At 44.5% G+C, this 12,743-nt stretch overlaps 1 protein-coding gene across 6 annotated transcripts in view; it reads left to right on the top strand.

Moving 5' to 3' along the window:
- Positions 1–12,743, top strand: part of PLXNB2 (plexin B2) — a 503,243-nt gene that overhangs the window by 364,446 nt on the left and 126,054 nt on the right. The window contains exon 1 of one of the 6 annotated variants that reach the window (XM_029617384.1): positions 7,186–7,220. The exons of the other annotated variants lie outside the window; for them this stretch is intronic. Within the exon in view, the coding sequence (XP_029473244.1) occupies positions 7,201–7,220 (20 nt within the window). The 5' untranslated portion in view covers positions 7,186–7,200. Of the gene's footprint in view, positions 1–7,185; positions 7,221–12,743 lie in introns of those variants that run through there. 6 annotated transcript variants of the gene reach the window in all.

The following is a 12,743-nucleotide window of genomic DNA, read 5'->3' as shown; positions in this document are numbered from 1 at the left end:
ACACAGACAGACCTGCCTACAGCAAATATAGAATAAAAGATCATAAGACGCACCTAGGATTCAGAGGGGGAAAATTAAAAAAAAAAAAAAATGGTGTGCTAAACCGGCTCTGTTCCCAGGCATCTGTGCGTCTTATGGAGCAAATTAGGGGAGTGCATACAATTTTTTTTGTCCCCATTTCGTTTTCGGGTCTGGGGAGGGCCATTTCGGTCCACTCCCCAGATCAGAAAGCTTTTATCGTTCTTTTTCTGTGGGGAAACCCCCCACCCCCCCCCAAAAAAAAACCCCCATCCCAACCCTTTAAATTTAATTAACTACAACCCCCACCCTCCTGACCCCCCACCCCAAGACCTGCCAAAAGTCCCTGGTGATCCAGCAGGGGTCCGGGAGCAATCTCCTGCACTTGGGCCGTCGGCTGCCAGTAATCAAAATGGCCCCAGGAGGAGATCGCTCCTGGACCCCCCGCTGGACCACTAGGAACATTTGGCAGGTCTTGGGGGAGGGGGGTGTCAGGAGGGTGGGGGTTTGTAGTTAGTTTTTTTTTGGTTTGGTTTTTTTTATATTTGCTCCATAAGATGCACAGACATTTTCCTCCCACTTTTGCGGAAAAAAAGAGCGTCTTATGGAGTGAAAAATACGGTACAAATGAGCAAACAAAACTTGGAATGGAAACCCTAAGACCACCTTCTGCATGCAGTACAAAACTGGAGACTAGAAACAAAAATATATTTCCTCCTACACTAAGCAAAGTTCAAAGAGAGAAGAAATGCATATTCTCAAAACTGACATAGTATGGCCCTTGTACCCAGTCAATCCCCTCCATGCCCCCATCACCCCTCACTTCTCCCAACTACTCAATCATCCCTTCACATGCTCATATCCCTGTCCAACATTCCTGACGCCCCCCACCCCACATCCTCTTCCCTGTGCTCCCTCTCTCCCCGTTCAACTCTTTCAGTCCTTCCCTTCCCAGAGTACCTCTGACCCCTCTTTCCTTACCCCTTCCTGCTCAGCATCCCCTACTCCCCTCTCCTGCAGCCCAGCAGCCTCACACCTCCATCTCTCTTGTGCCCAGCAGCCACCAACCCCTCCTTTCCTCCAGCTCTCCCTACCCAGGAACCCCAAACCTCCTTTCCCCCTTCCCTTCCTATCTAGCAGACTCCTGACTTCCTATCTCCCAAGGCCTTCTTGCCCAGCACATTTCTCCCTCCTCCTGGCTCCCAGCCAGCAAAAGATTTCAGTCCAAACCAGTCTCTTCCTCCCTCTTTATCAGCAGCAGATGAGGGCAAGAAGCATTGAGGAGAAGATGAGGCAGCAGCGGATCTACAGAGCATGCACCTTTCTCCCTTATGCTCCTGCTTTCACATCCAGGCCCCAAGAGGTGAAGAAAGCATCAGCAGTCTCACTGCCAGGCAGAAGAAGATAGCTGGTGTCCTGCCGGGCCCATATGAACAGGAGTTGGTTATATCGTGCTCTGAACTGAGTGAAGGTGGAGGGAACGACCTCCCACTGGCCAGGAAGAGGATAAGGAAGCAAGAGCAGCTTGCTTTCATACCCAATAAGACAGAAGTCAGCCAATTCTTTCCCAGACTGAGGAGGAAAGGCCAGCAGAAGACTGATCTTTCCTCCTCAGTCTGGGCAGGAGTTAGCTGACTTCTGTCTTATTGGGTCTGACAGCAAGTCTTCTGCTGGCTTTGTGACACACACACACACACACACACACACCCCCCCCAGGACTTTGCGACACACCTGTTGAGAACCACTGGGTTAATCTAGGATTGAATGACCTAGAACTGTATTCTGACACTTTTTTTGGCAGGGATCTTAGGAAGTGGAGCAGAGCCAATGGTGGGCGAAGGAGGCTGAACACTGGTATAGACTGGGGATGGAGAAAGTGTGTAGAGAATAATTTCCTGGCTCCACCCTCTCTGACAGGTCATACCTGCTCATGCTGAGGCCTCTGATGCAGTCCTTAGAGGAGGCCCATAAGAAATTGTGATTGATGGGTCACAAAAGATGGTAATATTTGATGTTCATGCCAAAACATGGAGGGTGGCTAAGAAGGTGCCATAGGGCTTCATCTCATAAACCATTAGTGAGTTTTATAGCATTCAGTGACGTAGAATCTCATGAGTTGGGCATAGTCATTCCTGCCAGAGGCTGATGAAAAGCTCCCTATAGAGATTCAATGCCCACAAATAGATATGGAAATTTTTGCCAGTAAAATGGCTGAAAGTTTGTTTGGGGTTTTTTTTCTCGTGGGTTGTTCCCTATTAGTATATCCTGGCATAATTTGCCTGCACTTTGAAGACTCAACCTTGGGAGAACATGGCGGGAAGGACCTTTCAGATGACCGATCACATGACAGCACTGTAGTATTGTGGCTGCTGTGGAACATTCATGATGTCTGCATTTACATTTGTTTTCCTAAAAAAAAAAAAAAAAATTGAACTGAGAAACTCATGAACCTGACAGGGGTGTAAATTAAAGCTGAAGTGAAAATTGCATTAGAATTACTTCTTTGTGTATTGCTTTGCATTTTCGTGTTACATGTAAATTGGATTGTCAAGTGCTTTTCCACAAGGGAAACCTGCTCAGACTGAATGCATCCGTGGCATATTTGTGTGACCTGAATGAAAGTTGTCAAGTACACCTGCCAAGGAAGTCCATTCATTTTGCAACTCGTCTGCTGTTGGCGAACTCCGTCTTGTCTTCCTCGTTTGCTGATGTTTAGATAATGTACCCGGAAGCCATGAGCTCTGAAATATTTGGAAGCACAGACTGGTGAGGAGGAAAGTGCTAATTGAATCACACTCACTGTTAATTGATGGACAAATTAAAAGAAATCCAAGCTTGACAATGGAAATATTAGTATGTCATAGAGAAGCTTAGAAGTAATTTGCTGTACAGAGGACATCAATAATGCAGTTTTACAAGTCGGTTGTCTCAGGTAACCAAAAAGATATTCAGCAGGTAGGAGGTATTCTGTTTTACTGCAAAATTGGGCATTTTCATTGTCTTTCCAACATAGATAAGTCTTCTAGGTGCCGTGATGTCTAAACAGACATTGGAAAGGTGGGTGGCAAAAACATAAACTTTACTTAGGAAGCATTCAATTTGCAGTATATTTTGTAATTTCTCAGTTCTCTAAATGTTAGTTTCATGGTGTGTTGACTAAAAATGGGGATCATATCTTGCAATTATAGTTAATAGAAATGACTCGAAGGTTTCTAACACAGGGGTTCTGGCCGGTTCTCAAGAACCTTTGCCATTCCTGGTCTGTGATTAAAATATTTGTAAGCGGTTTTTTTTTTTTTCTCTCTCTCTCCATTTCATCCTTGCTCTAGTTACTGCTATTTGGAGTTGAGCTCTCAGGAGAGGAGCAGCGTAGGGATTGCCATAGCAACATTGGGATAAAGGCCCACTGCAGACTTGTCTTTGCCTCTGTCCCTGTGAGAAGGGACTCAGATGATCCATGACTTCACAGGCTAATTGGGGAAGGGAACAGAACTGCTGTGTACAGCAGGCACATGCGGCTGTTTTGCAGGCTGGCATTTCTGAAACCCTGATCTTGCTCTGGGTAATTGCACCAGTGAGCGTGTCATCGGTTTATCTTTTCCATGTTGGTCTTTCACAGCTTTTGATTTCCTGCGGCCGCTCGGGGGGGGGTCAATTCTGTGACCAGCGTTAGAAAATTCTCCCGCACGTTTGAGTAAATGTACTTCGATTTGCATATTAAAAGTGCATTTTTATTTTCCTTTCAAAAAGGGGCGGGAAATGATGTCCTTGTGTGTGTGGATAGCTTTGGTTCTGCCTTTGAGATGCAGGAAAAAGGAGCTTAGCAATCAATGCAGGGGAAGGGCTGCTAAGGGATCGGCATGGGGATCGGGTATTGAAGAAAGGGATCTTACAGATGCAGGAGGAGAGGGCAAGAGGATCTGGGATCAGAGGGGGGGTGGGGGAGAGGAAAGGAGGCTTGATGATGAGGCACTCTCTCTCCTGGTGCTAACTTAGGGGGAGAATTGGTGAGGCCTAGAACCAGGGGGGCTAGAAGGAATCAGTGGGGGGGAGGGGGGGAGACACCTGTCCCTGGCTTCCTGAGACTCCACAGGGACGAGGGACCATGCAATTCCATGACAAGACGTCTTTAGCAACCCTTACCATGGAACAATGGGAAACGAGGGCCTTGATTTGTTAGTTAAATTAATTCAAACAAAATAATGTATAAATTGAACAATTCCAAAATTGCATTTATAAATTACTCTTGAAGTATATATGGTTTTTTTCAGATACATTTATGTTAAAACTCAGGTGAAAGAAATGCAATGGGCAATATGGAAACCAACAGACGTGGTTGGGAGCTTTTAATATCATCTTCCTTTCCTCAGCCAAGCAACCTTTGTGTATTAGGCAATGGTTGAAAAATGGGGTCTGGGGAGTGCTGCTTTCTGTCTGTTCTCCCCAATATAAATTCTACTGATAAGTAGGGATATGTTGTTGTTTGATTTGTTTTGAATGTGCGCACACATTTGTTTTTTATGCGCACTAATATAAAACAACGCGCCCCTATTAATAATTCTCTGTTCCTGAACTGAGGTCCTGCAGAATGGTGGTATTCATCCTCGGTTTTAATCCTCTTCAAACAAGCAGTATGAGCAGAAGATTCTAAAAACTTTTAGGCACTTCTGCTATGTAGCTTTCTGACAGAGGAGAAAGTCAGGTGGCAGATGACATGTCGTGGAAAATCCCATCATTTCAGCTTTAATCTCGGTTATTAAAACTGCATTACTAGTTGGCAGAATTGGGATCACATCCTTATTTCCCAGCCTCACTGTCATGATGACTCCTCTCCCATTTTGGCTCCTCTTTCAGCTGTGTCCACTGCAAGTAATGTCTGTCCTAGAATGAAGAAATAAAATTAATAATTTAACCCTTGAGCAAGGTTAGACAAGCTAAACATTTGCATAAACCAAGTTTGTTTTTTTTTTTCTCTTTTTTAAGAAGGGGATTTCCCAGTCTTTTCCATAAAAAGTTCCTGCTTTGCTTAATTGAAACTGTTTTCCTTTCTCTTTACAAGCATTACATCAAGAACTTTTGAATTCCATTACTTTTTTTTTATGAGAGAAATGATTGCATGTGTCAGTTAAGCTCTGATCCCCCAACTACACTGTTGAAGGTTGGTAGATGCCTGGAATACCCTTCAGGAGGAAGTGGTGAAGACAAAAACAGTCAAAGAATTTAGTGGGGCCTGGGATAAACACTGCGAGTCCTTAAAGGCTAGAGGATGGCAGTGAAGAAAAGAGTGACTGGGGGGTAACCCCCTCGGTGTGACAGTTACTACCCTTAGCAGAAGCATAGGGATCACTACCCTCAACCAATAAGCCTTAACACTTTTGACGCAACTGCAACATCACTCTCCGCTTTGGCGGAGGTGAGGGGAGGAGAATTGGATTCAGACCACAACCAACATGGGCCCTGACTTTTAAAGGTCTGTGGTACTACTATGCAGATATAAAGGAAAAAGCACAGGACTGTTTCTATGGCCAAGTCCAAAAGCAAGGCAAATCAAGAAGGCTCCTTACCCAGTAAAAATGTTGCTAGAAGTAATTTTTTATGGGTTTGACAGCTGCTTGGTTTTTGATTTGTAAATATGACTACCCTTATCATAAGGCTTGAGGGTAACTGCACGGACTACCCTGAATAGAAACCTGGGTGACCTACACAGTGCGGTAGATATTACCATGGGAAGCTTGCTGGGCAGACTGGATGGACCATTTGGTCCTCTTCTGCCATCATTACTATGTTACTATTTACTTACTTGCTATCCTCCAATAGTGCCCAGAGTGAAGTACAGTCACAAAATACAAAAAAGCAAATAAAAAGAAATGAAGCTTTAAAATGCCCGATTTGGAGCTACATCATAACGCAGCCTCTTCCATAAAAACACCCCTAGAGAGGAATGAATAGCTGCCCAAAAATAACCAATGGGGGGACCCCCATGCCTGAGTAACTAGTGACTGGGACCCCCATCACTGTCTAGCACTATGCAGTCTCAGAAGAGGAAAATTAACTTTTTAAATAGTGAAGATGCCCAAGAACAGTAGGTAAACATGTAAAGAACCATGCGATATGCACAACAGTATTGTACAAGAGATTATTTTGTAAGCTTCTGTCTCCGTTATGAGTCTTCTCAAAAAAAAAAAAAAATTGTGCATTTGCCATTACTAATAATACAATAGAGAAGATATGAATTAGTTTCACTTAAAAGCCTTTTTATTGAACCAATGTAGTTTTAGGCAAAAGGTTCCCTTGATCGTTCCTGTCTAATGGCGTAATAGTGGATGAATAATAGATGGATTGTTGGCATTCCTACCAGGCAAAGCACATTGTGATCAAACATCTGTTTAATCACTTAATTGGCTTGTTGAGTTTTTCTGTTGTGAACTTGTGTGGGTAAAACTTGCTTTCTCTACATTTCATTTTTAACCGTTTATTATAAACTATATTTCTTGCTTCTTCCTGCTTCCTTGCTATATGTAAGCAGTTTGGGTCTTTTCAAAAGTACAGTATTAGGCAAGAGACTCTTTAAATATTTGTGGCTTGCTCACAGCCGTGCTTAATGAGACATCAGTAACAGTGTGGCATGCAAGTTACTCTTTAACTGGAATTCTAAAGTGAAGTATAATAGTAGAGATCACGTCAAGGTATGAAATCTAAGAACCTTACTTCTACAATGGGGTTAAACTAAAAACAAAAATAAAACTGGCAGAGACAAATCAAAATGATGGAACTATTTTTTTCTCTCTCTTGCTAAATATAGTACATGAAGACTACTTTTAAAATGTAAAGCTTGCAGGTAGGGGTGCTCTGCCTCCGAATCCTGGCACCACATGAGTTCTAGTCTCTCCTTGTTTCCCTTGTGCAGCAATGACCTATCAAGATGGGAAAGTTTAATCTCAGAGGCAAATGAGGAGTGGACATTGATGACTTGCGTATAAAACTGACCTTTGCCGGCTGTTTCATGATTTATCATCGGTGCCTTCCGAAGGGAAGGCCATCCTCACTTTGTGTAATAGGCATGACATTCTGAATAGCTGTTTGATGCACCATAAAAATATGGGCTTTCCCCCGCCCCGGAACAAATGGAAGCAGAAAAGCTGAGAACTTTTGAAGAAGCCGTGGAGAGAGCCAGTCCTAAAGATGGTTCAGGTCATGGAAAGGTATGGGGAACATAAGCGCTCACAGAAATGTGACCAGTTTATCCGAGTGGAGGGAAAACATCTAGTGCTCTAGTACTGAAAAGGCTTCTCCCCTCTTGGGACTTTAGAATTTAGACCTTAGAGGTCAGCAAACAAGTTGGAGGCAGTATCTTGTTTATGCATTTGTGACTAGTTTGGGGGAGAGGAGCTCCATCGGAGCAAGACATCTCATTCCTGAAGAATGACGACAGCTGCGATAACTCTGTTCCAGGAAGTGTTTCAACCTCTGCAGCTTCCTCAGTCCGAGTCCAGATTGAAGTGAGACCTTGCATTTGCACTGCCACTGGGCCAGTCCACCTTCCCTAGGTTTTAATCATTCAGCCCCAAACAAGTCTAATGCAGTTTTTGTACGTCTTTATTTTTTAGCTTATGCATGTAAAAATGTAAGTATGTTAGTAAGCAAAACAATTTGATGCTTCCCAAATCCAAAAAGGACACTTGTCTGAAAGATGCCACCAGATTCAGTGTCCTTTTTTTTTTTTTTTTTTTTTGAGGAAAAGGCATTGGTTGCTTCTTGTTGGCTGACCATGGACTTTTTGGAGCTCGCATAGCTATCATGTCTGTGTCTCTAGGGGGGAAAAGGTTTTGTTTTTTTTTTAAAAAGGTAGCTAACCTCTATTCCTATATGCTTTTTTCTGCATCTAGGTTTTCTCGAGTTGTCTCAGAGCTGAAAGCCCCATCCGCCACAGATGAAACAGCATAGAATGATCTATAATTACTTATGTGAAGACACAAACCAAAACATTAGTGTAAAAACACCAGATGGAAAGTCATTTAAATTAACAGCATGCTTGAGATATTAAAATAGCGAGATGGGAAACTTGAAAAATCAAACTAATTATATTTTACTCTGTTATTTCTGTAATCTCAGGGCTAACTAGGTTGCCCTTCAAAGAACCTATTTCAGGAACATTATGGTGGGTAATAAACCGTAAACTAAATCGTACAATGCTATAGTGAGGTTTCTTGCAATTGTGTGAGGGATAGAGAAACACTGGGCAGCTGCACAGTGCTAAAAGTATGCCAGTACCTAGCAGCACCTCTGGCAGTGTGACATTCCAGGCTGTCTACACTTGCAGGCCCACGTCAACTGGGGGCTCTTCCAGGCCAGCCTGCCAAGCAGACATGTGGAAACCTGCCACGGCTGCCCTCAGCCGAAATCTCAAACGCCAGTTGTCAGTCGTGATGTGTAGTGTTGCTGTGTGTGTGTGTGTGTGTGCGCGCGTGGGTGTATACACACACAGACCCGTAGTTCAACAAAGCACTGAAGATTTTGTTGTTAAATGTGCTTGTCCCAACAATTTGCACTAATTCCAGTTCCCGCTGTGACTGACAGCAGAAGTGGGTAGGTAGGGACCGAAGTGACTTGAGTGTTCCTTGAAATTATTTCCCTGCAGTCTTTGGAGATTGGTTATGCTCAAGTTGGTTCAGCGCCTGTTTTAAGAGCTGCCTCTTTCTCATTTCCTGGGGAGGGGGGGGGGGGGTAGCTACAAAAGCAAATATTGAAGATGACCTCAGTAGGAAAGACAAAACCTTTTTTGTGCTTGAAACAGGCCCTTCATGCTCTTGAGCTCCGTTTTTTAAAAGGCATTAAAAGTGCTGCTCTGAGCTCTCTGGTCTTGCCAGATCCTTGGTGGGCAAGGGGAAAACAGCAAGAAAAGTAACTGTTTCAGGATCAGTTCTGTTTTGGTTTATTGCATGGCTTCCTCTTCAGAAGGCTTTCCTTTGGAAGTGAATTTGCTGCACTTTTTAGGGGACGTGTGCATGAGGCAGAAGATGCTGGCACACAGCGCCTTGCAGAGCTGGCAGCTCGGCCTTTTGGTGCAGGTCGCCCTCCCACAGACAGCCCGGACCAGCATGGCTTGCTGCCATTGTGAAATACCGGAAAGTCGAGGACGTGTTCTAAAAATAAAGCATTTGATCCTCAGCAGAATATGGGATGCTGGCTGATGGTGGAGCTATCGTTTGTCATCTTTCCTCCCACGGATCAGCCTCTCTCATCACTGCCACTGTTTGCATGGCGCTAGAAAAGTCATCTGGCACTAGAAATTCTGGGATTGTGTTGGAGCTCTGGCTTTTAACGCCGAGTTTCAAACTGTTTTGTCTTTTCAAAGTATTTTTTAATGCCAAGCATGGCTGAGGGGGCTTGAACTGTAAGCCATGAATAAGTATCTCTTTTCCATGGTTCCGATCTGGCTCACACTTTCTCAGTATTTCTATCCTCCTTTCCTTTTCCTTCTCTCAAGTACGCGCCGCTAATCTATACTAATCTCGGGGTGAGCAGAGCACAGATGTTCCCAGCTATACTGCTCCAGTTTAAACTAGCCTTTTTTTTTGTATCCTTTGCCAAATTCATAACCAACTGCGTTAATCGCTTTGTATATACGTCTGAATAAAGTGTGTGTGGGGGGGGGGGGTTATTTTAATTTTTACACAGACTGGATATAGTTATTTATGGCTGGCAGTTCAAACCATATTGCTGTTGCTAGATTGCATGACTGCTAATTACCGCAGGCTGCCTGAGCTCCGTTCTTCGAGAATTGCTTCCCAGAGCAGCACGTTGACGAGGCTTCGGGTTTCTTCTACGTCTGTCCTTTTCCTTTCAGGCCAACCGAAACCCTGTGAGCCGTATAGGACCTACATTTTTTGTTTTTTTTTTTTGGTTTGAGGTGGAAGGGAAGGCAGGGGGAGGTTCTTGAACATGTGTCTTGAGTTAAGGCCTCCAACCACAAACTAAACTTGGAAGGGTATGCGAGACTTAGTATTGGAAGGCTTCCATGCCACATTTTTCTCTTAATGTTTGAAAGAAAGTAAAGCTGCTGCTCAGGAAAGGTTCATCTGCATGGGGGGGGGATGCTGTACCTGATAATATTGCCTTGCTTGCAATGCTGCTTTTAAAACTACAAATGCAACAAAAACAGCTGAATAGAGTTTGAAGTATTCACTGTTGCAAGCTAGAAAGTGCTGGTTCTTAGTGTAGCAGGCATGAATGGTGCCCATGACATGGATTTAATGGCTTAAAGCAACAATGCAATGAAACTAGTCTGCCTCCACTTGAGTGAAAGCAGCTTGTAAAAGATTTTGGGCTGCTCTTGTTTTGCCTTGACGTCTAGCTCAGGCTGAACTGACCTCCTCTAGACCAGTGGTTCTCAACAGATGTGTCGGGACACACTAGCATGTCACGAAGTCCCGGGAGGTGGGTCGCAGAGCCAGTAGAAGACTGATCTTTCCTCCTCAGTCTGGGCAGGAGTTGGCTGACTTTTTTCTTTTCTTGGGTTTGTTAGGAAGCTGCTCTTGCTTCTTTATCCTCTTCCTGGCCAGTGGGAGGTCGTTTCCCCCCCCCCCCCCCTTCACCCAGTTCAGAGCACATCACCAAATCCTGTTCATATGGGCCCAGCATGACACCAGCTATCTTCGGCCTGGCCTGGCAGTGAGGCTGCTGATTCTTTCTTCATCCTGTGGGACCTGGATGTGAAAGCAGGAGCATAAGGGAGAAAGGTGCATGCTCTGTAGATCCGCTGCTGCTGCCGCCTCATCTTCTCCTCCTCAGTGCTTCTTGCCCTCATCTGCTGCTGATAAAGAGGGAGGGAGACTCTGGTTTGGACTGAAATCTTTTGCCAGCTGAGAGCCAGAAGCAGGGGAAAATGTGCTGGGCAGGAAGGTGTGGGAAGATAGGGAGTCAGGAGTCTGCTGGATAGGAAGGGATGGGGGAAAGGAGGTTTGGGGTTCCTGGGTAGGGAGAGCTGGAGGGAGGGAGGCATTGGGGGCTGCTGGGCAGGGAAGAGAGATGGAAGTAGAGAGAAAGAGAGAGAGATGGAGGTGTGGGACAGCTGGGGTGGGGGAGAGGGGAGTAGGGGATGCTGAGCAGGAAGGGGTAGGAAAGAGGGGTCAGAGGTATTCTGGGTAGGGAAGGAGAGAGAGAGGGAAGGGCAGAAAGTTGAATGGGGAGAGAGGGAGCTTGGGGAAGAGAATTTGGGGTGGGGGCGTCGGGAATGTTGGACAGGGATATGAGCATGTGAAGGGATGATTGAGTAGTTGGGAGAAGTTGAGGGGTGATGGGAGCAAGGAGGGGAGTGACTGGGCACAAGGGCCATACTATGTCAGTTTTGAGAATATGCATTTCTTCTCTCTTTGAACTTTGCTTAGTGTAGGAGGAAATATTTTATTTCTAGTCACAAGTTTTGCACTGCATTCAGAAGGTGGTCTTGGGGTTTCCATTCCAAGTTTTGTTGCTCATTTGTAATTTGTGATCTTTTATTCTATATTTGCTGTAGGCAGGTCTGTCTGTGCTCTGTGTGTATGTTACTGAGATGAGGTTCTTTACTAGAAGTTTGCGTCAGCCTTATTTGTTGTATTTTCTCAATATTTTATTACACTGGTGGTGAACTGCTGCCTTTTCATGGGTAGGGCTATTGCTATTTCATTTCTTGCTGCTGAGGTAAGACAGGTTTGATAGACAAGCACAGAGTGGGGTTTGTTTGTATTATTTTACAATGTACCTGGTAGTAGAGGGAGTCTGTGATGCTGTTATTGAGATGACACCAGAATCAGAATATCTTTTTTGTATGGTGAGTTGTACAGGGAAATGTCTCAGTTCTGCTGTGCACCCCTTGTTAGGAAGCAGGGCCATGATGGCCAGTGGGGCACTCATGTGAGCATCATCTCTCAGGTGTGTCTTGATAGAAAAAAGGTTGAGAACAACTGTGTTTGACAATGGTGCCATGAGCCTCCTTTCTCAAAACTTTCCCAAGATATTTTTGCCCTCAACTATTTAACAGCCCTCCATCCCCACCCCCCAATCTAGCCCAGCCATAGTGGATCCAGGGGTCAGGAAAATGATCTCAAGTGACAGTAAACTGAAACCTTTATAGATAGGTAAAGCCACAAACATTCCTTGCCAGTATCCTGACCCCCCCCCCCCCCCCCCCCAATACCTGTTGGTGGCACTGAGAAGTGAAGCCAGCCAGCCCTTTTTTCTATCTTAACTTAACTGGGTGTTTTAAAAAATCTATATTTAGCTGGGAAAATACGTTATTTGAGAAGTGCTTGACGGAAATGTTTTTAATGGCTTTGTATCACAATAAAAGCAATTCTTTCCACCCACAGTCCCGTATGGTTTTTCCTGGTTCATTTACAGTCAAAGGATTTAACAGGTATGGTTGAGCAAAACACCATATTAAGGTTATATATTGTATAATATACAAATACCTGTGAGGGCCAAACCATCTGCATTTAAGTGATCAGTGGTTCTGCATCTCCCGCCCTGGGTCTTATTTCACACTTCTCTCTGATTAGTTGTATTTGTTTTAATACAAAAATGACGGCACTTGCATGTTGGTATGGCTTCTTGGGCTGTATTTGTAGACTCATGGCAGTCAACGCTGGTCGTGACTTGAGTCTGTGTGCGGAGGGTTCCTTGTTGCACTGCCTGCCAACTGGTTTCCCTCACCTGGGGAGAACTCTCTTCTGTCCTGCATTTTTTTT

Source organism: Rhinatrema bivittatum, chromosome 9 (genome assembly GCF_901001135.1).
Source record: "Rhinatrema bivittatum chromosome 9, aRhiBiv1.1, whole genome shotgun sequence".
Classification (NCBI taxonomy): Eukaryota; Metazoa; Chordata; class Amphibia; order Gymnophiona; family Rhinatrematidae; genus Rhinatrema; species Rhinatrema bivittatum.
This window is presented reverse-complemented; position numbering and strand designations above follow the sequence as displayed.